General features: G+C 40.0%; 3 protein-coding genes across 7 annotated transcripts in view; 2 read left to right on the top strand and 1 right to left on the bottom strand.

The window, feature by feature from the left end:
• Positions 1 to 261: 261 nt before the first annotated feature.
• LOC309689321 (uncharacterized protein) lies at positions 262 to 2,576 on the top strand. The gene is made up of 3 exons (XM_082505623.1): positions 262 to 1,159; positions 1,692 to 1,790; positions 1,889 to 2,576. Exons 1-3 carry the CDS (start codon positions 394 to 396, stop codon positions 1,984 to 1,986), a joined length of 963 nt encoding a protein of 320 aa, XP_082361749.1. The 5' UTR covers positions 262 to 393; the 3' UTR covers positions 1,987 to 2,576.
• Positions 2,577 to 3,550: 974 nt separating this feature from the next.
• The window catches only part of psmd1 (proteasome 26S subunit, non-ATPase 1), a 36,336-nt gene continuing 12,715 nt past the window's right edge, over positions 3,551 to 27,171 (top strand). Inside the window, exons 1-17 of the mRNA XM_082505579.1 lie at positions 3,551 to 3,752; positions 4,321 to 4,364; positions 4,623 to 4,696; positions 5,001 to 5,170; positions 5,327 to 5,535; positions 5,682 to 5,825; positions 6,809 to 7,035; positions 7,354 to 7,414; positions 8,053 to 8,181; positions 8,325 to 8,413; positions 8,520 to 8,598; positions 8,753 to 8,926; positions 9,079 to 9,190; positions 9,878 to 10,074; positions 10,470 to 10,565; positions 11,013 to 11,077; positions 24,260 to 24,374. Of these exons, the coding sequence (XP_082361705.1) occupies positions 3,737 to 3,752; positions 4,321 to 4,364; positions 4,623 to 4,696; positions 5,001 to 5,170; positions 5,327 to 5,535; positions 5,682 to 5,825; positions 6,809 to 7,035; positions 7,354 to 7,414; positions 8,053 to 8,181; positions 8,325 to 8,413; positions 8,520 to 8,598; positions 8,753 to 8,926; positions 9,079 to 9,190; positions 9,878 to 10,074; positions 10,470 to 10,565; positions 11,013 to 11,077; positions 24,260 to 24,374 (2,001 nt within the window). The 5' untranslated portion in view covers positions 3,551 to 3,736. The remainder of the gene's footprint in view (positions 3,753 to 4,320; positions 4,365 to 4,622; positions 4,697 to 5,000; positions 5,171 to 5,326; positions 5,536 to 5,681; positions 5,826 to 6,808; positions 7,036 to 7,353; positions 7,415 to 8,052; positions 8,182 to 8,324; positions 8,414 to 8,519; positions 8,599 to 8,752; positions 8,927 to 9,078; positions 9,191 to 9,877; positions 10,075 to 10,469; positions 10,566 to 11,012; positions 11,078 to 24,259; positions 24,375 to 27,171) is intronic.
• Positions 12,971 to 21,209, bottom strand: htr2b (5-hydroxytryptamine (serotonin) receptor 2B, G protein-coupled). 5 transcript variants are annotated; one of them, XM_082505585.1, is made up of 5 exons: positions 20,734 to 21,174; positions 19,792 to 20,370; positions 15,676 to 15,876; positions 14,695 to 15,155; positions 14,341 to 14,467 (listed from the first exon to the last, which is right to left on the bottom strand). In XM_082505585.1, the coding sequence occupies exons 2-5, from the start codon at positions 20,066 to 20,068 to the stop codon at positions 14,453 to 14,455; spliced, it is 954 nt and encodes a 317-aa protein (XP_082361711.1). In that variant the 5' UTR covers positions 20,069 to 20,370; positions 20,734 to 21,174; the 3' UTR covers positions 14,341 to 14,452. The 5 variants fall into 5 exon arrangements, with proteins under 5 accessions (XP_082361709.1, XP_082361707.1, XP_082361708.1 ...); XM_082505583.1 differs by having other exon boundaries at positions 12,971 to 15,155; positions 21,101 to 21,209; XM_082505581.1 differs by having other exon boundaries at positions 12,971 to 15,155.

Genomic DNA, 27,171 nt, shown 5'->3' with positions numbered 1-27,171 from the left:
ATATCCACCATTTACCCCACAATACTTCTAAGAAATTCTTAGAAAATAAAAAAAAACTGTACTATTTTTCCCCTTTCATCCCCTCTGACTGCTGTTAAATGATATTCTAGGATAATTGGTAGTAATGTATTTCCAATATGTATTTCTGTCTAGTTATCCATTAAAGATTAACTTCATTATCAAGCCACTGTCGTTTGGTTATTGACGGTTAGCCACGCCCACTAAAAGGATCAGCCAATACAAATGCGAGTAGATCCCCCCCACCCTCCTCCTCACACACACACCCCCCCTTCCCGCTGATGACCGTAAACAAGTTTCACCGGTTCATCCTCCGGCAATGGATTAACGATTCATGTAAATAAAACAGATCGACGCAGCTTAAATTGCGCAAGGATGGCGGACGAGGAGTCACTGAAGGACACGCTACCGGACGAGGAGAGGGAGTTTCAGAAGGCTATAGCGAAAATTGGAGGTAGCGAGAGGATTTATTTGGTGAGTGATGTCTGCAGAAATAAAGATTTGGACGGAGATGACGCCAAAATATTGCAGGAGTTCGTACGCGACATGTTTCACGACGGCAGTCTGGTGGCAAACGGTCATGGTGGCCCCCAGTCAAGTCCGACGAGCGATCATGGCGGTAAAGCAAGTACAAACCACGTTTCCAGCGAGGCGGAGACTGGAAAGGGCAATGAAAATTATCTAACAGCGAGGCCCAAGGACTTGGAATTGGGAGAGGACAGAGAGAAAAAGAGACGACCAGCGGGTAGTAGCAATGCTCAGAGGACAGCAACGAGGAGGGCGAACAGTCACAGCCTGAAGCGAGCGATAGACTCCCCTGTCATCATATTCATCTTCAGACAGACTTTCATCGGCCGAGCTCCAAACGAGGTGTGCTTAAAAGAGATCCTCAAGGATGTAAAGGCACGCACGAAACGCGCTACAATCGCTCGGCCAGCTCTGATTGGATTAATCCACACAACCGACGAGAGCGCCGAGACGCGCCGGTGCGCCCAGCTTCTAGAGCGTCTGATCCGCTCGGTGTTCCACAACCATGCATCAGAGGCGATATGGGTCGGCTGCTTCATCCCGAAGACAGACACCCTAATGCTCAGCATCAAGAAAAACGTCTGCAGAGTTATACATTCATCTCAAGCAGCAGGTGTACACACATTCCACTTGTAGCAAAACCTCAGAAAAGCTTATTTATTTCATGCAGTGTGTAGAAAAAAAAATGTTTTAGTGTGACCATCTGCAACAACCGCACACACCCATGTCAGCAGGACACCTGCTTGTAAACATGGAGTTTGAACCCTGGCACATTTAACCAGGCCAGCATGGGAATATTGTACAATGTACAGCATATTAGATCAGCAAGAGGCAAACAGCATAATTTGTCCAAGATATAATATGTTAACTATTATGCCGAAGCCTCCACTACTCATAATATGATCGTTGTATGCTCACCAATGAGCACTACTTCAATTCAAGTCCATACAGGACATACTTTAATGTACTTTAATGAGAGAGCTCACTCTTGTGTAGGCCACTTCATGACACTCACAAGACCACACTGCACACATTTTTCTTCCCAGGCAGGGCTGCAAAGGCCAGGAAACAATGGGAGCATTCACAAAACGGTCGCCCCCTTAGAAAAGCTGCCACATTGTTAAACGCTTCTTATCGCCTTTCAGATAATACTAGGGATGAAGGGAACCCAGTTTTCTGGCCATTGCAACGTTGGTTCAGCCACAGGAGAAGAGAAGACCGAGGTTCAAGCAGCGAGCAAAGAGGTAGCTGCAAAGTAACTTCAGCAGAGAAATGCCTGAACTGCACCACAGTCCTGCAGTCACTTATTTTCACTGCAAGCTCACAAGTTGTCTTTTTTCAGGTGACGCTGAAAGTGCAGAAGAGGGCATCCCTCTGAAAGCCTGTGCCTTGTCTACTGGACCAACTCTGAATGGAGATCCATCTGGAGGAGACGGCTAATGTAACCTGTGTGCTTTTTAGACTGTGAAAAGAGAAGCTGACCTCAGTGCTTTGCTACAGTGTTACAATTTTTCTTTGTGATGCTCAGGGACCCACTTCTTATGAGTCAGCATACTTCTTGTCACGTCAAAGCCACCTAAACACTGTCAGGTTTGAAACATGCATTAGTTTGTTACGTGTTGAGAAAGCGTTAGACGGCTTACAGCATAAGTACTCTTATAAAATGATACAGGACTTGATTCCTGGCTCACTGTTTGTCAGGGAACTTGTGTATATCAAATACAGGGAATTAAAGAACAAAATCAACTGACATGATAAAAGCCTTAAAATGTGAAATCTCGCACAGTTTACCTGAATCCAGGTCACGTTCTCGCCTAGAAGCACTGCACTAATTTTCCGGAAAACCGTATTAATTGGATAACAGGGACCCTGGGTGCTTTACTTAAGATTTTATTTTTCATTTTCATTAGGATTTTGTGTCTTAGAGACAACTTTTAGGACCACCAATATTTGTAACGAGATTTATGTCACTTGTATTTATGTAGCCTACTGACTTATTCATCCCTTTAAATAAACATCATTGGACTTGCCTGAGTGTTCAGCTTTGTTTTAAAACACATACTCCTTGCCTATTCTTTCAATAAAGTAAAAACTGCCTGGGTGACAACTAGTAGTCATCGAAAGCTGTATTGTCATACAACTTTGCATGAAAAACACGCCGCCCCTTGGCTTCCACGATCTTCATTTAATTGCCAGATGTGCTAATTTACTGTTTGTAAGCGACCTGCCTTGTCTTGACAGAAACGTAGAAGATAGTGATGTGTCGGTCGCGAATGAAACGGCTCTTAGAGCCGACTCTTTGAAGTGAACGACATGAGCCAACTCCTTATTGGGAACCGTGGGGTTTGTTTTTTTTCTTTCTCTCACCCTCTCTCTCGCACTTTTTCTCCACTCCACTCCGCACACGAGCCTTGTGCAGTTGCAGATGATAAAGGATTCAGAAAGTTTATTCATGCAGGCCCATAAGACAGAGAATGTGTATCTTCTTTTTGTTTTCATATTTTAATTTATATTTAATTGTGTTGTGGTTTGCAGTGTTTTGTGTTGTTTCACTTTAAAATTGTTTAAAAGGAAAAAGCTGAAAATTTAAATAGTTAAAAGTTGAAATCCTTTACAATAGTAATTCCTTTTGTGCATAATTTTATATTATGGTTAATAATAAATTAATTAAAGCAACAAAACAACCTGAAGAGTCGGTTGGGAGCCGAAAGCACCGGATCTTTTTAGTGAGTAGAGCCGAAAGAGCCGGTTCTCTAAAAAGAGTCGGAAATCCCAACACTAGTAGAAGAGCTGCTGGGCTGGCAGGTCGCCATTTGAGGTGCCAGTGTAAAAATCGGATACATTCAACTACATTTACAAATTCCCCACATTTTTTCAAATAATATTTACGTTATCTTTATGTTAATTAGTTATAAAACTGGAATATGTTGGTCCAACTGATGAATCCAGCGTGAATTGTATACATTTTTTTACGTTTTTAATCAGGCATAGTTACAGCTGGCCAACCCGAGGGTCCTTCAGACAGGGACTTGCGGTGTTGAACAAAAAGAAGTTAGCAGCGGCTGCGTTCAGTTCGGTGGTTAAACATATCCAAATATTGCAAATCTTTTCTTTAACTTCTCACAAATCACACGAAATTTCGCCGTCACACTAGGATACGCGGGACCGAGGAGGGACCGAAGAGCCAATCATGATAACATCTGCCGGTAAGTAGTTAAAGGTAGCTTTATTTTGTTAGCCGTTGCCATTGATTTAGCTGAGTCACACGGCTAGTACTTGGCAGCCCACCATAGACCGTTGATCACATATAAAATTACTAAAGTAGTTATAGTAAGGAGAAACACATTTCATTGTGGATTTCCCGTGCTTCAGAAATGGTTTTAATCACTACAAGGCTGTTTAAATGGAGGAAGCGGAAATAAATTACAGTAATGGCAACAGCATGGATCTTTATAGATAAACATGTTCATTTTTGCTTTCATCTGAGACGTAATTTCCGATGACGTTATGTGTTTGAATACATCCTAAATGCTGCTGTCATCTTAGTATTGCTATAAACAATCTTCAAATTGCCAGATTTTGGGCTAACATTATATTTGATCCTCAATAAGCTTCTGTATCTCCTCAGACCGTATTGTAATGTAATGTATTCTTAGAATGTATTGTCTTTGATTTGCAAATGTATTTAGTATTTGAAATGACCGTTGGATCAAAAGAAAAGTATTTGGATTTTATGAAGTAAACATCCATTTAATAATTTCTTTTGTTTTCTAGCTGGAATTATTTCTCTCCTTGATGAGGATGAGCCCCAGCTTAAGGTAAGAGTTGGCTGTAGGGTAGTCAATTGAATATTCGGGTAACGGGAGATTTTCATGTCTTGTTATCTCACCACAAGAGATACAGTTGCAGAGATAAAGTCTCTTGACTTTTATGAATTGTCAGTGTGGCCCATCAAGTTTTGGTCAATGTTTTAATTTTCTACGTGACATAAATGTAAACTCATTTGGTGTATGCAGTATTACATAAAAGTGAATACAAAGATGAATATTTAAACAACACGTCTGTTTTTCTTGCAGGAGTTTGCTCTGCACAAGCTAGATGCCATTGTGAATGACTTTTGGGCTGAGATTTCAGGATCCGTGGATAAGATGTAAGTAGCGAAGAGCTTATATTATAGTTATTACAGTACTGTAACATAAGTCAGCAGGAACTTAAGCTCATTGTTTATTTCTATGTCTGTTGTAGGGTTAAAGATTTAACTGACTTTCCCTGTAAATGCTGAGACACTGACATCAGTATTTACTCTCCCTCAAAGCTCCCTCATAGTTCAGTAATAAATGCAGAACTGAATGATTTTGATCATCTCTGATCTGATCTACAATTTACTCAATGGTGATTAGAAAAATGGCTCCTGACAGTTTTGTTTTATGTAACTCGTTGTTGTCTCCTCACAGTGAAGTCCTATATGAGGATGAGTCTTTCCGGAGTAGAGAATTTGCAGCCTTGGTGGCCTCCAAGGTTTTCTACCATCTTGGAGCCTTTGAAGAGTCTCTAAATTATGCTCTTGGTGCAGGAGATCTTTTCAGTGTCACAGATGACTCAGAATATGTGGAGACCATCATTGGTGAGTGGGGGGGGGGACTTCTTCTCTTCTTACCAGTGCAAAGTAAAATAAAGATGTAATGTTGGACGTAAGGTTTATCCTCCGTTGCTTTCTAATGAAAAGTATGTATGAAATAAATATATTTACCTACATAACTTGTTATTTTTGTGGATGCAGCCAAATGCATCGACCATTACACCAAGCTGCGGGTGGAGAATACCGAGCTGCCAGAGGGCGAAGAGAAGAAAACCATAGACCCCCGTCTCGAGGGCATTGTCAACAAGATGTTCCTGCGTTGCCTTGACGATCACAAGTATAAACAGGCCATTGGCATCGCCCTGGAAACAAGACGTCTGGACATGTTTGAGAAAACCATCTTAGAATCAGTCAGTGCAGTTTTCTGCTAACTTGAGATTATTTTGGATCTTTATAACAAGTTTTAATAAGATTTACGCTTTGGTTACTGCTGTTGATTGTTCAAGGTTATTAACGTTTCATCTTAAGAATTTCTTTCTTTTCACTTCCCTTCCAGAATGATGTGAGTGGCCTCCTTGCCTACAGCTTGAAGGTGTGCATGTCCCTGATGCAGAACAAGAAGTTCCGTAACAACGTGCTGAGGGTGCTGGTCAAACTCTACATGAACCTGGAAAAACCCGATTTCATCAATGTCTGTCAGGTAACAAATGAATTGTTCAAACACCTGAGCCAAGGAAACTGGCGCGGGTGATCGTGCTTTCACTTCTTTTTTTCCCCCTCCAATGTTTTATCCATTGATTTGTTGTTTGTGACAGCATACACAAACACAGAAAAGAAATAAAAGGCTTTCAGGCACGAAAACATACGGAGGGAATTTAAGACAGTGCGACTCTCGAAGTTCTCAAACATGAAGAAAACCTGTCAAGAATATAACAAAAATATATTAAAAACATTTTTGCATCTTATGGGGCCGAGAAAAAAGTAAAGATCACAGCTTGTAAGAGATAATATGGTATTATTGAAGAAAAGGCCCTCATCTCCTATTAAATCTCCCCTGAATATCTGGTTTACACATGCATAATTCTTCCAGTTGTAGAAAAGATAACATCCTTAATCTAGTTTCGTAGAAGAGGCAGACTTCCAATTTATATGTTTCTTGGCAAGCACAATTCCTTCATACAGATGAATCTGGATGCCAGGTGAAAACCCAAGGGTTTCTACGGAGCATCCAAAGATTGCCAAGTTATGGTTAGGTTTAACGTCTCTGGAGAAGGCTGCTGAAAGCCACTAAAATGACGTTATGAAAAATGAAAACTCCAAATGATAAGATCAAAATTTATATGTAATCACAATCTTCATGATTCCAGAGAGTTTTTTTGCTATAAAGTTCACTTTATAGCAAAAAAACAACAGTAAATGATGAGCGTTCTCTCTAGCTGGTATAATAAGAGGAAAAAGGTGCCCATTATAGCAGGTATTTTTTGTTAGATAAGAATCTCTAACGATCAGTCAACCAAACCAACATCTGCCCTGAGTCATGCTCAGAGTTATTTGTGTGATTTTTAAAATAGTTGATAGTACTGCTGTATGTTGATCACATGTACAGCTTTAATTTAATAGATTTTCCCAAACTATTTCAAACTAACATCCCTCTCCACTTATCTCTCTCTCTCCCCACTCCAGTGCCTGATATTCCTGGATGATCCGCAGGCTGTGAGTGATATCCTGGAGAAGCTGGTGAAGGAGGACAACCTGCTAATGGCCTACCAGATCTGTTTTGACCTCTATGAGAGTGCCAGCCAGCAGTTTCTGTCCTCTGTCATTCAGAACCTGCGTACCGTTGGGACACCTATTCCTGCAGTCCCTGGTTCCACAAATACAGGCACTGTGCCCACGCCAGACAAAGAGAGGTAGGCAGGGACAAAGAGTGACTAATTCTGAAGCACTTTGTCTTGGTTCATGTTTATAGGTCTTGGGCTTTTTCAGAGATAGTGGCTCTGATTTAAGGCATTTCTCTGCAGAAGAGTTATTTTAAAATGCTGTATTGTGGGAAAACCTTTTGACCCTTTGTCAGTGAGAATAAAGCCCACTAAGTTTCTGGTGGGCATCTTAAACCTTCTGAAATGAACCAAACTAAAGTAAAGAAATACAAAAGATTGAGTTTGAATTGAGTCTAATACACACACATCTTACAGACTGAAACTTGTTGTCTCTTGTATGTTTTATAGTGATGCAATGGAGACCGATGACAAAGCTGGCAGCTCACCTGCTGGAAAGCCTGCAGAAACGGTTAGCAGTTTGGATTTTTGGGGGTTTTAACTGCAGTATATCTTTGATAACTGGAGCCTGCACAACAAAGCATGTTCACCATAATCAGTACAGCTTTGTCATGTGATCAAGGCTAACAATCACAGTCACGCTAAGCAGTTTGTATACATGCACATAAAACTGGTTGCGTTGGCATCATCTGGAAAAGTCTAGAGCCACACGGTTCTCACAGGAATAACAAAAAGTAATCCTGAAACTTGATGAGGAATTCTAAAATATACTGCGAGTTAAAAGGAGTTTATTAGAGTCAGAATCAGAATCGTGTTTGCCAAGTGTATATATAGCAGTGTAGTCTAGTTAAGCATTCAAAGTCGAGAAGAAAAGTTCAAAGAAAAAATGCAGATTGCACATCATTAGTACTACCTTACTAAATATCAATACTAACTCAGTGTGGCCTTTAGCTGCAGTCTTGATAGTGTTATTGAATGCTGGGAGGGAGGAATGAATATAAAACTTCAAGTTAAAGTTGAAAGTAGAAAGAAGAAAATCAATTGAACAGTAGTTTTGGGGGGTTTTTTGGGGGAGGGGGGTTAAATAAATACACTCTGATTTGCTGCCTTTAATATATCCTGTCACATTGTCCTTCTGTCTTTTTACAGAAAGATGAGTCCAAAGACCAGAATGCAAAGATGATCAAGATCCTGAGTGGGGAGATGGCCATTGAGCTTCACCTACAATTCTTAATTCGAAATAACAATACAGATCTAATGATTCTGAAAAACACAAAGGTAACGTTCGCTGCCAGTGTAATGTGCAGTTTTGAAGAAGATTGTTTACAACCAGATGAACTGCATTTTGCTTGAGGTCACTTAATGTGCCGTAGCGACCACTTCCTGAAACTCCCTGATTTTTGTGCCTCCTTTTACTCCAGGACGCGGTTCGAAATTCAGTGTGCCACACAGCTACGGTTATAGCCAACTCCTTCATGCACACAGGAACCACAAGTGACCAGTTCCTCAGGTAACTGTGCTGGGAGGATGATAAAACACTGAAAAGATTACAGAGGGATATTGATAAACGTGTTGTTTTCGAGTGACTATAACCCCAGTGTTTTTTGTTCTTGTAGAGAAAACTTAGAATGGCTGGCAAGAGCAACAAACTGGGCAAAATTCACAGCGACAGCAAGTCTGGGTGTCATCCACAAGGTAGAGTTCTGGCACAATGATGGTAATACTAAGAAAACCAGAAAGGATTTTGTTCTAATGTTATGCTTTTCTAATCTTACTGCCTGCTCAGAATGTTTTAGACAAAGATTAAAATGTTTCTAATGTTCAAAATGTTGAAAATGCTTTCTTTCAGGGTCATGAAAAAGAGGCGCTCCAGTTAATGGCCACCTACTTGCCCAAAGATACCTCCCCTGGGTCTGCCTACCAGGAAGGAGGCGGGCTGTATGCCCTGGGCCTCATTCATGCCAACCATGGCGGGGACATCATTGACTACCTGCTCAGTCAACTCAAGAACGCCAGCAATGATGTGAGTTTTTAGGTTTGGTTTCATGCTTGGTTGTCAGATAAATGTTACACTTGTGCCCCAGCTAAAGCTTTTTAGAGAGCAGGAGCTAGTTTAAGTCTCTGTGTCAGTTTTATGCTCTCACTGATGGTGTGCTTTCTGTTCCACGGTCACAGATTGTCCGTCATGGCGGTGCTCTTGGCCTGGGCTTGGCTGCATTGGGCACGGCTAGGCAGGATGTCTACGATCTGCTCAAGTCGAACCTCTACCAGGATGATGCTGTCACTGGTACGTAGGCCCTGTCAGTGAAGGGGCTTTTTGAATTTTAAAGCCCCAGTTTGCTTTTTACTGTTCTGCTTACTAATAATAATGTTTCTACAAATATGACAAAGAAGGATTTGGTTTTTTATTTTTGTTTGTTTTGAGCATCTTTGCTACGTCCCTTATTAGAGTAGAACTTTCAGACGTTTTAAATATGTGTTTTGTTATGTTTTTTAATTGTATGTGGACCAAAAAAAAGCAGGGTTTTTTGTTTGTTTTTAATCCTGTGTGATGTGTTATGGAATTTTAATTAACAAAGCCTACAGACACAGTGAGCAGTAGGCCAACAACTTTTAATAATAAACACAAGCATGCTTGGAGAGAGCCGCCATCATGGGGCACTGACAGCAGTCTCTCTACCAATGAACAGCACAGCCCTGGTTTAAATACAGTCAGACAAAAGTACTTTCACAGCTGTTAACCCTCTCCAGAATGTGGGAGATTTTTTATAACCTTATCTCTTCTTACCGTGATTGCCCCTTGTCTCTTCCCCCATCCTCAAAAACACAGAACAAAAGGCTTCACACCTGTGGAATTTCCCCCGCTTTGTCACCCCCTTTCTCAGAGGCCTAGCTGTGTGTGTGCAATAAAGTTAGAGCTGAATGCTCTTCCACATGTTTATTGTTTATTTTTTCTGCTTCTGCGACCTCCCAGGTGAAGCTGCAGGGTTGGCTCTTGGTCTCGTCATGCTGGGCTCCAAGTCGGCTCAGGCGATCGAGGACATGGTGGGCTACGCTCAGGAGACGCAGCACGAGAAGATCTTGCGTGGCCTGGCAGTAGGAATTGCCATGGTCATGTATGGACGTATGGAGGAGGCTGATGCCCTCATTGAAAGCCTCTGTAGAGACAAGGTATGACTAAAAAAACACTCAAAAATCAAATTATGTACACCATCAGGTTGAAACTTCTGTCAAAAAAAGTGACAATTGTCTTTGCCATAGGGTCAACTTACCAATATCTAGAAAATAATAGAAGTTTGATTCTTTAATGGAAAGAATCTCAGTCTGCTTCATAAAGGTCACTACTCTCCGTAAAGCTCACAATTCACTGTGCCGATATTTGATGTATCAAATCCCGTCTGCACTTACTGAACCTCAGGTTGTGTGTATTTCCCATCACATGTGAGACTCTTCCTCTGTACTTTGTGCCAAGATCTAGATGTGGGAAATTACTCAAATTATGTTGATCTTAGTTGTGTATCCAGACACAGTCTTAAAGCTCTGCTTTCTTTCACTGTCTACGGTAGGACCCCATCCTGCGGCGCTCTGGTATGTACACTGTGGCAATGGCATACTGTGGCTCTGGGAACAACAAGGCCATCCGACGCCTGCTACATGTCGCTGTGAGTGCTTCCTTTTTTCCTTCTTTACAACACTGTCACTGAAGGGAGTGCAGGTTTATAATGATGGCACTGAAGCGGATGGAAGATCCACTAATGGCCGGCCTCATAATAGCTGCTAGTCATAATATTGTCAAAAGTATGATTGTTTATTTTCTCCCTTAATCTGTCTTTTTTTTCAAAGCTTTAGTAGCTGCTGTTATTAAACTAGTGCCAGTTATTTAAAGCACTGTATTCTTTCAGGGATGATCTTGCAAAACTCTTTGCTAACAGAAATCACTGCAGAGGTGTGAACCACTTTTGTCCTGCAGGTGGCACTTGGTGCTAACTGAATTTATTAGACAGCTTAATAGTAGAGCATATTTCTTTTACTCTGAGTAGTAGGGGATGTGCATTTTTAAGATTAAATCAAGTCCCGTTTAATTGACTGCCTTTCTTTTGTCTATTAAGGTGAGTGATGTGAATGATGATGTCAGACGGGCTGCTGTCGAGTCCATTGGCTTCATCTTGTTCAGGTAAGCCAGACCCCATTCTTTAAACTATGAACGCTCTGTTTTGGTTTTTTCCGCATGCACCAAAGGCCTTTCTCTTTAAAACCTCAATACTTGTGCCAAAATTCCAGCTTTATGCAAAACACAACCTTTGAACAAAGACATACTTATTTGAGCAGATCAAATCATGCATCTGGTAAAAGGAAGGTATTCTGAAGGGTTTTCTAAATATCATTGTTATTACAAATGATGCTTCTTTATGTTAATCTTTTGAAGAGTTTTAAAAAAAGTTATATAATGACAACCAACCAGTGCTCAGTTTGCTGTCCGTCCGTTTATTTTAAACAGTTGCACAGTTATCTTTGTTTGCTGAGGGGAGGTAGAATTAAAGCTAGATGGTTTATGGTTGTTGATTTCAGTGTGTGTCACATCTGCCGCTAACTGGCTGTCTATCTTAAACGCAGCTGGCACACGAACAACAACCTCCACAAAGAGGCACGTGCATTATAGTAGAAACTCAGTGTGATTTTAGATGCTAGTTATATGTAAATTAATAAATAAAAATCATTACCTTAAAAAAAGACTTGCAGAATGCTTACGGCAAAAGAAAATGGCACAACTATAGCCATCCGTATTAAGGTTAATAGCATTAGCTGCCACAGTAACTTTATAAAGCCGATACCTGTGGATACTCTGGTGTCCCCCACAAACTAGAAGGAGAACAGGGAGTTTACCAGTTTTTCCATCATTACAAGCAGCTGATCTCTTGGTTACTTGTGGGAGTTTTATTTAGCTTTACTACAGTTAGCTTGTTTGGGATTTTAACTTGTGAAGTGAAGTGTTGTTGGTTGATTGGCTAACACAAAAGTGTTAATGTAGCAGCTGGCAAATGAATGAAACCAGTGAATGTCATTTCCATGCAGATGTCCTGGAGCTTAGTTGGCTTTAACCAGTCAGGTTCTTGTTATTCACTACGTCACTACTGACACAGAAACAGTTTGGTTTTCTTTCTTTTTTGCTTCAGTTTTCCTGGCTGACCTTGTGTTTTTTATATTTTGTGTAATGAGTTGTCAAAATTTAGTTTAGTAGTAGTTACTGGTCTTCATGAATGATGTTCCTCTGTCAGACAATGACACCACTGAGGTCCTTATCACTTTAACTGTCTTCTCCAGTTATTTACAGGCATTTATCCCACTAACATCAGTGTTTACCCACCATAGAGCAGGGCTCGTGCTAAACAGACTGCCTGGCCACTTCACAAACATCAGGGTGTGCATTTTTAAGCCCAAAAAGGCCATGTGATATCCTGTGATCAATCGGCCGCTACATAAACCTTGTGTAAATTTTCTCTGTGTTTAGAAAGACTTGTGAACCAGAGCTATTTAGTTTGCCTGCTCTTCTCTGATTTCTCACCCTAATGCCTTAAGAATAACTGCATGCACTCCGCCTCACAAGAAGAGCCAGGTTTGAATGCCTTACGTTTCAGCTTTTTCATACTAAATCAGCAGAGTTCCAGTTTGTTTGTTTGTTTGTCTTTTGTTTAACAGTGACACAGTCTATACAGGAATATAACTAATTAGGATTTTAGTTTAGTTGAATGTTTTCCTGGATATTTTTAAACAGAGAAATCAGGAATTGCTCCTTAAATATGCTGTCGTTACAGTATTCGTATTTTTCTTTTTCAGTGTAAATAGCAGTGGTTTTTATTGCCAAACTCTGTTATCTGCTTTGGTGTTTATGATTTGGGGAAAAGTGAATAGCCTTTTTTGTTTTGTTTTGTTTTGTTTTGTTTGTCTTACTGTGGCTGTTATGCTGTGTTTTGTTTTGCCCAGCCCTTATTTATGATAGAGGCCATTTTTTCCGATCACATTACAGTAACATATGAATGTGGAGATCAACAGCATAACACACAGATAGTTAGAATTTGGCCTTTTTATCAGGAACACAAGAAATATTTTATTAAACACATGTAGATTTCCATTTAAAGTGAACATTTTCTATGTACAATCTTTTTAAGTGGACATCTTTTTAACATGTCAAAACAGCAGGCTGCGATACACGTACAAGAGTGCTTTTCAAAGGTCCAGCAAATACATTAAGTATCGTTTCAAGAGTGCAAGGCGTTTATGTCTGTCTGTGTTGTCTTGACAAAATATAAGCATGTAGATGGTTTACAGCATATTTAGACAGCAAAAGTTGAAAGCATCAGAATAGGAAATGTACTGTATGCTGCATTCAGGGAGTTTCCAGGTCATCATGATGTCCTGAACTTTGTGGATGTAGTGTTCATAGTTGAAAATAGATCCTTGTGTAACTGATGTAAACAAACATTAGCGATCACTTACTAGTTTCTAAGTGAGGTCACCACCTTGAACCCTGGAGGGCAAAACAAGCCTTCCTTAGACTTCATGTGCTTTACTTTCACCAGAGTTATTAAACCAAAATGCCAGCTAATGTTCACAAGCCGCTCAGTTGTTTACAGCTGCTGGGCAAGTAAAGATAATGGCACTAAATGCTAACACACCTCTCCTGAGGCTGCCGTACAAAAACAGCAGCCAAATCCCACCAAAGGCTAAATTATATTACATTATTATAAGCTTAACAGATGAGTTTCACCTTCCAAACGTGGCATTAGTGACCCATCTCAATCAAAAATAGATAGACCTGCACCTACTGTTGTTTTTGTTTTGGGGTTTTTTGTGTATGTGCTGGTGGCAGTGTAAGTGCACTGGGGGGGATATTGTTACATATTGCAAATATTGCCAAATGGACTGCAGCTTGTGCAATGTACACTTTACAAGTATGGAAAAACATGCAGTATTTTAAATATCAGTGTTTTTGAAAGTTGATCTGGACATTTGCAGCTTGTAACATATTAAAAACGAGTTCTCTGGTGCTCTGATGCTCTGAGTTAGCCAGCATTTTGGTGTTTTGCCCTCTAGGTGTACGCTACAAAAGACTATGAACAGTTTGGGGTTTGTTGTCTTGCCATTAAATGTATCCAATTGACAGAAACATCTGTTCGTGACAAGCCTTTGTCTTGAAAGAACTCAAATTTGCAACATAAATTTTATCCACTTTAAGTACCCCCCCACCCCCACCCCACCCCCGATTTATATTCATTTGCTTTGCGTGTCCATAGTCTATACACAGCTAACATGTTCCTCCTGCTTATCATCTTCATTTTCAGTCAGAAGTATTGTGTCTAGCACAACACCACTAGATGACTGTACAGGTGGTTGCCGACACCTCAGCGGACTTTGGTAGGCCACAGCTCCAATGCCGTTCTTCATTCCCCGTTTCATGAATAGCTTAGAGTTCTCTGCCATGGAAGATTTGATTGAAATCCTTGTTAGAGTCCACTCTGCAGTTGATGGCCTCAGATGTCCTCCTGACAGGTTACTGGCACAGCTCCTGTAATTACAGGTGATGTAACGTGTGAACGCCTGCCTGAAAGTTTTGTTGAATAGGGTGTAGACCAGCGGGTTAATACCTGATGACACGTAACCCACCCAAACAAAGATCTCCATGAGCCGGGCAATGACGTTGGGATCACACCCTTTGCATAGCACTGAGGTGATATTTGTAATAAAGAAAGGGCACCACATGACTACAAACAGGAGGAAGACTATGCCCAGTACCTTGGATGCACGCTGCTCGTTGCTCAGAGTCTGCATGGACTTCTTGCCCATAGTTGACATCCTGCGAAAGGACTGTTCGTATGGCGTGTGAGCGATCGTGGTGCCTGCATTTGGCTTTTCCTGCATCCGGGGAAGTCTGCTGTCCAGCACATTCATTTGCTCGGCTTCAGTTGAAGCCATAGACTGCTCCCTTTGAAAAACTGTGGACACCGCCGGAGAGCTAAAACGCTGAGTGACCTTTGACCTGAGCAAATAAACCTTTTTGCGCAACACATGGACAGTGAGTAGATAGATGACCATCATGATAGTCAAAGGGATGAAGAATGCTGATAAAGAGCCAAATATGATAAAATCCCAGAAGGTGGTTGGTTTCAGCAGGCACGTGTGGTTGCTGTTGAAGGTGATGTTGTTGGGAAGGTGGTAGTTCTTAAGGCCCCTAATAGGAATTGGAATTGCAATACCTAGAAAAACGACAACAACATTAAATACTGGGAAACACTGGTTATTACCACACTGCTCCCCGGGCGCCTGCTTAGTGGGCTGCCCACTGCTTCACTGAGTGAATGGGTCAAATGCAGAGAAAAACAAGTAATTTCCCCATGGGGATCAATAAAGTATCCATTATTATTATTATTATCATTATTATTATTACTCATTGGATGAACAGCTTACTGGCTTGCATTTGTTTTGTTTTTTCTGCAAATCCAGTAATTTTTCATTTGAGAGAAAGAGCTGCTTTTACTGAAATGTGTCTCCAATAACAAGGCATGACTGATTGCAGCATCTTTGTGTTTACAGCTTACTGTAAAAAAGTCACAGTGGACTTTAAATCACATCAGTGCTGTTTATATATATATGTTGCTGTTTTATGTCATCTGGCATGCATTTCTGAGTGTAAACCAGGTCTTGTTGGGGCTTTTATGTTTTGAGTTTTGACTTTAAAGACTGCTGTAGAGCTGAAGGCTGAACTGACAAACTTACAAATGGATATGAGCCACACCAGTGCGATCTTGACCAGCGCTTTTGCTCTGGATTTGTACTGGCTGTGTTGAATCGGCTTCTTGATGGCAATGTAGCGATCCAGTGAAATGGCACAAAGGTGCATGATGGATGCAGTAGAAAAAAGCACATCAAGGAAGAGCCAGATGGGGCAGAGAAACTCAGGAAGAGGCCATCCAGAGTCTAAAGAGAAGATGAGATGGAAATTAGAGTTGGCAGATAGTTTAATATACTTGTGGTGTAACTCGTTTTCTTGCCAAAAAGAATGCGGTCATACTCTCTGCCCGTTAGGGTAGATATCAGACAATGGCAACGGGTTTGAAGTAGCACTCGTGCAAATGATTGCTGTTTGTTTATCTGTGAGGAATCACTTTACTGGAAAAAGGAGGGTTCGCCGAGTGTTTATGGAGCTCGGAGCTCTTTATGTAGATGTGGCAGAGACTGCGCTCAACAGTAGTGTTTATTTTGAGTTCTGGATATAAAACTGGCAAGTAGTTGTTCTGGCTTTTGTCTCGTCATCCATTAACATAGTAAAAGACAGTTGTTGGAATTTTCCTGTGTTATGCCCGTCTCCTCCGCCTCCTTACTGCGCTGCTTTCTCGTACTCTGTTTTGATTAAGTTTGACATGGAAGCTTTTCTCCCCCCAAATGACAAATGATTGACACTTTTGGAAAGTGTTTATTTGTTATATTAGTTTTACAATGTTACTAAAGCAATCCTGCCCTTGTAAGCTTATTTTTTTTTTATAGTTTTTTGTTTTATGGTTGCCTTTGAAAACATCCTAGTTCCACCACGTGGCAGCCCATTTAAAAACTTGGAGCATAAAGCAGAGCTCTCCTGTAGTTCCTAGTTATACAAGGCTCGTGTCAGCACCTCAAAGTCATTTGCAATGTTTTTTCTTTTCTTTTTTTTGGTTTATAAGGATTACAAAACTGCTATTTGAACAGATGTGGGTGTCTAAGAGTCAACAGTGCAGGACTTTTATTAAAAAAATATGGGGATGAAGTGTTATTACTTAAAAAAGAATAAGAATAATTTGCATTTCTGGCAAGTATAAGAAAGAATGTGTTTATAGCACATTGCACAGTAGAAACAGCTACAATATCCACATCTCTTTAAATAAAAAAAAATATATAGAATAGAGGAGTTCAGAAAATCTAATGTATTAAATTACCACATTATTGGTTAGTAGAGAGCTGGCTTCTCACTTAGCCTTTTCTTTTTTCTTTTTTGGCTACAAGTTGGTTTATTTTAAGTTTACAAGAGTTTCTGTTCACATAGCTCATATTTTAAACAAGAGGACCTCTTACATTTTCCAGGTGTCTGTATACTTCTGCTCAGCAGATGTGGAAGAGTGGCTAGAAACATTTTCTGGATTGGGTGTGTTGCATCATCTTTTCTTTGAAACCTATATATTTTAATTCAAAGTAAAGTGGGTTTCTCTGCCAGCTGCAGCCAGCTCTACCTGCCCTACTACTTTACTCCACGAGCAAGTCTGAACGGATGATCAAAGATAAAAGGAGGTTATAGCTGTTCAACTGGAGACACTTTGGTTAATAGAGAAATCAATTTTGTTTTATATGTGATTGGATCGCTAAAGGTAAAGGCCTAATAATTATAGTGACATTGTATAGAGCTGAAAAGAAAAAGAAATGTAACTAACTAACGAACTTCAAAGGACTAGCTGTTAGCCTCTCTGCACCTTCCTCACCTGTTATTAGATTATAAGAAGGGGGATAAAGGTTAAAAAGATAAATTGGACTTCAACCACCTTCATCATTTGCACACGGCTACAAAGCAAACACCTCTGGACACCGGACCAGCACATCTCTAGCCTTAATTAACAATGATAACAGTCTTAATTTACACAACACACGCACAGCTTTATTAGTCTGTCAGCTTACGTGTGTTTTTATTGTTTCTGATTATTTCAAGCCCAGCACAGCTCATCGACCCCACCTTACAGTTGTATCACTGATTTCACTGAAATATTTAGTTTAGTTGTGTTGACATTTGTGGTATTAGTGTACCAATGTACTATAACCTTGTCTATGTGACTTTGTTTATTTCGCTAAAGGTTGTTGGCACAGCATGACTGTCCGCACCGTCGTTAGCTATCCTTCACACTAACACACTGTTTCTGTCTGTGTCCTCATGACCTCTTCCAGTTCACCTCAGCGCTTCATCTCTCTCTAAATAGGAGAGGATGACAGCTGCCTGGGTCTTAAAATATATTTCACAAAAGCAGAGAATATTTTAGGAGTCTGTTTTTTGTTTTTGTAGACCTTTGTAACCTTTTAGCAGATAGAAATACTGCTGGAAAAATTAAAGAAATACATTTTAATCACAGTTGGTGTTTTCTCTCAGTTACGTGACTGGACTAGTTCTTAGGACTAAATATTTTCGGCCTAGATAAATTGCTTTAGAGGTTGCCGTATTGAAGTGATGGTTTGAACAAAGAAAAAAGAAATCAATACCCTTTCAGTTTCTTTTATGTTTCAAAGCCAGCTGCTTTTAGCTCAATACCCAGGTTTTTCATGGATCAGAATGGGCCTTTCGGTGTCTACTGAAGCGCGCATACAAAAATGAATGATATGAAAGGACAAAATCTGCACAGGCTTGTTGAACAGAAATCTGTGAGTTTTGTTGTTATATGTGGCTGTTTGATAAATTAAACTGTTTATTATGCTTGATGATGAACCCAAAATAAGTGTGGTTTAAAATACTAATTTTACTGATGATTTCTCCTTTGGCTGTGACTAAAACTTCTTTGGAGGGTTTACTGGGTGAATTTTGGGCTCAGTGTGCTCAATTATAGCAATGTGAAAGGGGATTAAGCTTCCTGGTAGACTGATGAACAGGCTTTATATGTTTCTAATGTGGAGAGTGATGTAAAACCCTTATAGCTGGTATCCTTTTCAATCCAGCGATCCAGTCAGAATTTAAATAGCATGTTTCCAGACACAGATTTGTTACAGAAATAGATGCAATGGCAGATTAATTGTAAAGCCCTTCTTTAATTAGATTCTGCATTAAGGTAAGCGCTTGAGCAGCATCTCTGAGCAATCTTACTTGTGCAGCTTTCAGTGTGACACATCCACATCTGCGCTCTTGTGTGTTAGGCATAATTATAATCCAGCTCATTATCTTTCAATTGAACTAATGGAGAATAATGCGTAGCTTTGCCATAGCTCTGTATTTTGTTGTGGTATGAAGAGGAAAAAAAGATGATACAAGTCTAAATCAGTTCCTGTGCAGCTGTATTTGCACAACACTATTAATGGAATTAATGGAAAAATGGCTTTCCATTGGTAATAGTCCCAGAGGCAAGTCGTTCAGTCCAAGCTGTGGACCTGGCACCAAACCTTTGCCAGAGAAAGTAGACTGTTCACCATCTACTATCTCTTGTTCTATTTCATCTAGAATAATTTGTTTAGAGATAGTCTTGATTGGATCTAATACTGCCTCTCAAATTGTTTTTCTCCTCTTCTGTTATCCCCAAGTCTTCTGGTCGTTATGCAGATATTAACGCCTAATGAAGGTTTAATACAAGTTTGCTGTGAATTAGGGGACATTCTTCATTAAATCACTTCGGTCACGCTTGAACTCACTTTAAAAAATTGTTTTCAAAATTTGTTGGTGGTTTGGACATCAATTTTCAGTGTTCTTCTGGATATTATGACAGATTATGATCTGTCGGGGCGATCGTGTGAATGGGTGACTGGATGTGTAAAGCGCTATACAAATACAGGCCATTTACTATATTAAAGAAAGAAATATAATCATTCCAATGGTGCTTTGTTCAGAGTCACACCTTAGACATGGGTGAGGTAATGTTGGCAGTTGTTTGCTGGGGGAGCGTCTGGAGTTTAAATACTGTTTATTTTGTAAGCATAATAAAAAATATTGTGATTTTTTTTTTTTTTTTTTTAAATAAATGTAAACGACCTTTTAAAAGGGAAAAAATAAGAAATGTTATGCTTGGGTTTCTAGGATTTTTACCTGTGCAGCTTTAATACTACCCATATAATGTAAAAAAGCATATGCAGTATATGTCCAATGAAGCTGTCAAAGCCAAAGCTCCGTGCTAAACTTACTGTAGAGAACAGTGACCAATGCAATGGGCATCACTAGGAGTCCCACCAGCAGATCGGCTACAGCAAGTGACATTAGAAAGTAGTTGGTAGCATTCTGCAGCTTTTTCTCCAGCGACACAGCGAGAATGACCAGGATGTTTCCTCCGATCGTGGGGATGATGACCATGACAATGAGCAAGGCAGCCCATTTCAGCTGAAGCTCAGACACTTTGCCTGCGTGTGAGCTGTTAGCCTCGAGCTGTGCCATGGCTGGCTGAGACAGGGTGCTGCTGAGCATACAGCGGGCTTGAGTGTAGGTCGGGGCTCTAATCTTTCTGGTCTGGGAGACTCGGTCAGCATGGTCACTGGGTCCCACAGGCAAGGGCACAGGGTAGGGTGAGACAGTTCAGGGGCGGCACACAAGATCCTGCATCCCGTAAAAGCCAAACGAAGATGATCTTTGTTCTTATAAAATCCAAAGCTGGCAATAATCCCAACACGATTAGTAGCTCCACAGTGCGATGTTCCGCAAGTGAGCAGGGGTCCTCACTTTCCCAGGCAGCTGACACTCTTGACATCCACTTCAAAGAAGAAATAGGTCTGTTAAAGGGGTAGTGATTAGTCATTTTCTTTACCCGAATAATGACAAAATGCAGCAATGGTAAGTAATAAATAGAGCAAAGACAGTCAGATCATGAGTTATGTGAATGCCAAGCTGGGAAAACAGAGTGATGGCTTAAAAGCTTTTCAGATTTCTTCTGTTATACAGTTAAAGGTTAATAAAAGATGCAAGTTGTTTGTACACAGTGTTTCAGCTGATATTTGTTGATTAAAATTAGTAGATGAATGTGTAGGATTTTGAATTTATATACCTTCCAAAGCAGTGGTTTAAATGATGTCGAAACCCATTTTCAAATAAAAAAAATAAACTAGTATTGTGATAGTTTTGCAAAAGTTTCTTACCTGTTTCCCAAGGTAATGTTAGCTGTCCTTCTCCTTTTGTGTTTTCAGCTCTTTAAGTCTTTTCCCAAACCTTTACGTCTTAACGCTGTTGAACACTAAAACAGTATTCTGAGCTGGGAAAAGAGAGCCGCTTGACACCCCGTGCATTTCACTCTTTGCACACCTTGTAAGGTGGGACAGCTTGGTCTCTTTTAATGTCTCCTATCTCATCTTTAAATTTCTTCCCTTCCCATAGAAGAATGTGACAGAGAACGCCCTCCCTCAGCAGCGAATCCTAAATCTGTCTTAGTCTGAAGCGGTCCGTGATGTGGAATTTATTCGCTTCCACATGTTGGAGGAACTTCCAGTCTCGCTGCGCGTCACCTACCGCGATCACAGGTTTAAAACTTTCAGATGTTGTTGCTCCTCTGGTGCTCTCCCGTTCTCACTCGTTGCCTCTCGTCTGCAGCCTGCGATCAGCTCACGCTCGCTCTCTCTCGTCCCCTCCCTCCCCCTTCTGCTTGCAAGTGACTCAGACTCTATACAAAACAGATGAATGTCTTCATGATGGCAACATGCCAGTTGTTCTGGGAGGTAATTTCCTTCAACACCGCCGTCCTACTGTTTATATTTGTCACTTTCTGTTCACTCCTCTGCTCGAAGAAGAGGGGAGGTAGGAGCACTGTATGGGGGGAACCTTTTGTGTAGAGGTACATGCTTGAAAATGTACTTATACTACATAGCTGTTAAAGCCTTTTGTCCTCAGTGAGCTCACACTGAGAAAATCTCAGGAAACCTTTTTTTAATAGATGATATAGATTTTAAGAAATTATCCCCTATTTATGTATATTTTTGTTTTCTCTATAGATTTTTTTTGCTTGTAGTCATGATGTTGCTTTGATTTTTTGCTTTTAAAAGCAGATTTATTTATTTATTTATTTTTTAAGTGAGAAGTTCAGAGTGTACCCTTGGATATTTTAGATGATACATGCCCCTTGTTTCTGTCAAGGTGGCAGTACATGCATAAGATAATCTGCTCTCTTTTACTTTGCTTATCCTTTAATGAAGTTTAATCTCTTCAGTCCCAGAAGTTGAAATTTTTTAAATGCTTAAATCATCACATCAGGTGTAGCACTGTGATTAGAGGCAGCATCTATCTCTCCAACAGCTGCTTTTACCCGAACATGTTTTCAGTATGATAACTAATCTTATTTCTTGGGATCTGCATGTTTGCCAACTTTTAAACTGCTGCAACATTAAAGGAAATAAAAACATTATGTACCATTAGACGTGACACTTTTTTTTTTCTCCCAGTTTAAGCAGTTTAACAAGTTAACAGTCTGCCCTTTGGCAGCTGCTTATCACTTATTATTATAGCAGTATACTCACACGTGTTTGTTTTGTTTACTCTTTGGATGAATTTTGATTACCTTTTAGCGTAAACTATAAAAGCCACATGACCTCTTGTCTAAAATTAACATTGTCCAGGTGTTTTTCATGATGTATTTTACAACTGCTTCCTGTAACAGACAGGAAGCAACCGAATGTGATCTGCAGTCATACAGCAAGACCACATCAATGACTGCCAGTCACATTTCATGCAGAAAAATTACATGTTTTAAGATTTTTTTTCTTTGCTCTACACCTGCAACTTTGACTTTGAGTGGAGTCATAAACTTGGTGCTCGGTTTTTTGTCTCTTTCCTTTGAGTTAATTCTGAGGTTTTTAAGTCCATCACGCATTACCAGGATATTGAACTTGAAGTCGAATTCCAGGCGTCACAGCTTCACAGGCTTTCATGTGAAACAAATGCTGAATATTGATTTCTTCTCTCCATCTCACTTCTTCTATTTTGATGGTGGTTAAAGGTAATCTTTTACTGAAAAAAGCTGAAAAGGCTTCAGATTGAGCTATTCAGATAACCAATCGCCAAAGTTTTCTCAAGGTGTGCTTCAAGCTATTGTGCAGTCAGTTTCAAAAAAGCATCATAAATATTTTTATTTAACCTAAATGCTTATTCTGTGTGAGCCCTTTACAGTTTGGCTCTCACCCAAATGTAGATTGAAGGTCACCGTCCGTCGGTCTACAGGAATAGAAAAAAACCCTCTGGAGGTGACACTGAACTCTGATCCAAATCTCTCAGTGATTGCCACTTGTGATCTCGCTAAATCCTAATATAATGGTCGAGCTGAGCTTTTAATTCCAGACAGACCAGTGCAGATTACTCACTGCGGACATGCCTCCATATTGATGGACAGTTTAAGAGTTTGTGGCTTTTTGTGTGTGTGTGTGTTAATCTTATTATGACATATTTTTCTGAAGGGGCAACTTATTAATTCCAAGATGGAGTTTTTCCAGTCTATAGTGTTTTCTACTTCTGTTGAATAGGTTATATATTCTGTCCATTAACGCGACTGTTTTTAATGATGAGTAAAAAGACTGATTCAAACATTTCTTTCTATGCTTTATAGTTGTAAGGCTCATAACGAGGTGATTATAGCTTCAGTTATTGGACCCAGTGTAGTTCATCCAGTCAGTAGTGAAGTAAGTCATCTTTGTGAAGCTTTAAAGCTTCCAAGACTGTTTTTACTGAACTTATACCATAATTTTCATATAATTTGTGAACACATTTGTAGAATAATTCGGCATATACACAAACACAGTTTAAAGCCTTTTTTTTTTTTTTTTTTTTTTTTTTAACGAACTAGCACCACTGTTTCATTCTCCTGCTTTTCTATTTGTTCTGTGGATCATTGAGCTTTTAGTGTTCTGTGAGAAACAGGGACAGCCTCTTTATTTCCACTATAGCATTGCTGGGTCAGTTAGTTAAACGTGGCCGTTCTCTGTGATCCTTGAGTCACTGATTGGCATCTGTTTGCAGTTTAAAGCAGACCAACTCTTCATGCAAAACTCTGCGTGATCTCACCAATCAGCCTACCAATTCAAGCCCGGGCAGAGCCGTTGTTATCACAAGGGAATTATCAGATAATGTTCAACATCATGTTTTTGTTTTTTCCCTCCTCTTTTGTGCGTTTGCGTGTGCCCGTGCATAATTTGCTTCAAAGTGATTTTTGTTTAGTTTTGTTTTTTTTTAACTAAGAGAATTTTTACTCAGAAAACAATAACGACTGTCACCCGCTGAGCTAAATTTTGATATGATCTTGCAGGTTGTGCCTATATGACTAAAGCGGTGCTGGTAAATATGTGTTTATTTAGCACATTCCTTCACATTTGTAGGAATTTGTAATGTTTTTACCATGTGGTTAATATTGTACAATTTACCCAAACCATTTGGTTAGGATGTCCTCACTAAGGTGTGTGTGTGTGTGTGTGTGTGTGTGTGTGTGTGTGTGTGTGTGTGTGTGTGTGTGCACCAAATGTAAAGATTTGGGGAAGTTTGTGAGAGTTTTTGATTGTTTAATTTTTCTTTGATAAATCACAGCATCCAGAAAGCTGTGATTAGTCCAGCAGCAATCTGAACTGATTAATGACATTTGTCTGTGATTAACTTCAAGTGCCTCTTCTTTCTACCCCTTTGTGTCTCCAGGACCCCAGAGCAGTGTCCCAGTGTGGTTTCTCTCTTGTCAGAAAGTTACAACCCTCATGTACGCTGTGGGGCTGCCATGGCTCTGGGCATCTGCTGTGCAGGGACAGGCAACAAGGTCAGTGTCTTTTCCTTCTTCTGCTCCAAAAATCTTTTCTGTCTTGTTTCTGAGCAGCTGCTATCAACACGTACTGCAATACTTCAAAATAAAAAACTGTCAGGAAACATTGGATTTTGCTAGCCGGACTTGCACTAGAATATAGACTAATATGTTATCAACAACATGTTTTTTATAAAAAAAGAGGAAAATATCTTACAATGGTGTCGCTGGTTTTCTCTTTACTTGAGGTTAATAGAGGGCTTCAGCCTTTTAAAAATTGTCCAGTCTTCCAGCTGTGTCTTATGAACTATATTGATTTAAGCATAGAACTAGACCTGAACTTTTTCTCTCTTTTAAATATGTCTTTACAAAGCACTTACCCCTCCTGGAGTTGGTAATCACAGCTAGAATTAATATTTTTTTTAAACTATGTGTCAAAGAAAAGCTTACATAGTATTTCCTTTACCACAAACGCAGCATTACACCTGCTGACTTCATTTGTCCCATGCGGCTTCTTTCTCCTCTTGGCGTAATGTGCATCAGCGATGCAAAGATTGTCTATGCTGAATGAACAGTTTCTCTTTAAATTGATAGCTTCCCTGTGGGGCTGGGGTGAGCGAGTACAGACTGACGTCTGTAACCTCTGCAGGAGCATCTACAAGAGCTTGTCTGCTTTCTTATGTCACACAGAATGATGGCAGAAGACGAAATGCTAAAATTTATGGCATTGTCAAAAAACTAATTACACCAAGATCATGGGAGAAGACTGCATTTGAACTTCATTTGTTTCAAGAGTGCAGTAATGTCCTGCCACAATTTCCTTACACTGCTTTGTAGATACTCCTATTCAGCACAGAGGGAAAAGGGTTAATTGCAGATGAGTTAGCATGCATTTTGTTTGGCTTCTCCAAAAAGAGGGAGGGAAGAGGACAGAAGACAGGAGTGCTGTCGCTCCCTGAGATGTTGGCTGCTCAGTCTTGGGTGACGCAGCCACAGCAGAATGATAGCATCCTCTTTGCACCCTCTTCCTCACTGAGACTCGAGCGTTAAGGAGAATATTTTGGACCAAGTCAGCCCAGAGGCGTGCTGCAGGCGTGATCGGCTCCGAAGCTCCACCGCTTGGTTTTTCCCTCGAATAAGAACTCGAGTACGTTAGAGGAGTGATGATGTTGTGACCAAAGAACTGGGTCACCTATTTAGAGGATGCACATTTGTTTGCTGTCATTTACAGCTTGGAGTTTGATGATATTTACTGGGCTGCTGCTCCTGATCTGTTTATATACTTGAAGGAGGAGATATGAACTGGAAAGTTGAGGAATGTTTTAACCGAGGCTGTTTGTGATTTTCTTTAAAAAAAAGAAAAAGTTCACTTTGTTTGGTGGACCTGATGGAAACACCGTTCACCAAAAAAATGTGTGGAAATGTAATCTTAACACCAAGCAGACTAACGAGACCTGTCATGTGATACTGTTTTATAAGTGTGTAATAAACTGGAAGTTACGTGGCGTTAGACCGTGCTCTGCGTTGCTCTATTTATTTGCACAAGCCTGCAGACAGTTATTAGCAGAGCTCAAATGAATCTAATTTAAAGACTGAGCCACACTGGAGCTCAAACATGAAGAAAACCCTGGATATGGATTAACGTGATCTTAAGTAACCAGTCCGCTGCACTTGATTGGATCTGACAGTAAATACTTTTAATTACCCCGCCTCCACCCCACCACTATGTCCTTCCAAGAACATATCACGGGCAGGATGTGGTGGACTAGTGTTGGCTTTCCACTCTTAACATATCATCCTGGTGCACGAGTGTCTCACCCAGCTGAGCTGAAGACATTCATGAAACATGGTTTATTTTACCTCCACTGTCATCATCCTAGTTTGTTTCTCTTTCCTCGGTGGAGCTGACGCCTCCTTCTGAGCCTGCTGGTGTAGGTTACAGTCATTTCTGTTCAGGAGAAACAAAAGTAACAATGATAGACTGTCTGAAAAACACAGGGGAGAGCAGAAAGGAGGAGGCAGCGAGGTAGTCCTGCCTCACTCATTCATTCACAGTAATCATGGGAGGAGACTGATTGTTGGACAGTTGTCAAGGACAACCAGATATGAATGACACTAATGTCATTAATTTGTGAGGTCTGGTTGCCTCTGTTGATAATTGCCTCTCCCGTATTTAACCAAACAGAAATATCCCTGTTGCACTGATCTTTCCTGTTGGGATTTTTTCCCTTTTTCATAATAAAATACATTTAAAGTTTAAAATAAAAAGTTGCATGCATTTTTTCCAAAAGAAATCAGAGAGGTGATTTTATTGTTGTTGGGTTTTTCTCTGGAAAAGAAAGAAATACTGCATAAATAATGTCACAGAAGTTCTCTAAATTGTTTTAGGAAACGTGGCTCATTTTTTCCTTGTAAATATTTGATGTCATCTACTAGTGTGTTAACAAAAATCACTGTATTTACTCCTCTTTGTGAAAAATGATGTACTTCAAGTTTACGGCATAAAAATATGCTGATTGTTTGGGCTTTAACAGATAAATGAGGCATTTTCAGCCTGATGACCTAAAACTTACAGTGAGGTTCTACAGATCATTCTGTGCAAGAGACTGAATTATAAAAGACCTTCAAGATTATGAAGGCTCGGTCCATTGATTTTTGAAAATTGTCTTATTATTTTATAGAAGCAAAACCGTCACATCTGTCTTAACAGTCTAATCTTCAGTACCAATCTTCGAGAAATGCTTAAAGCTCCTCTAAGAGCATTTTATCATTTAAATCGTGAATTTGAGTTAAATATGAAGGAATAATTTCCAGG

The sequence above is a fragment of the Aulonocara stuartgranti genome, assembly GCF_965226115.1.
Source record: "Aulonocara stuartgranti genome assembly, chromosome: 15".
NCBI lineage: Eukaryota > Metazoa > Chordata > Actinopteri > Cichliformes > Cichlidae > Aulonocara > Aulonocara stuartgranti.
The sequence above is the reverse complement of the archived record's forward strand: the minus strand, read 5'-3'. Positions and strand labels throughout refer to the sequence as shown.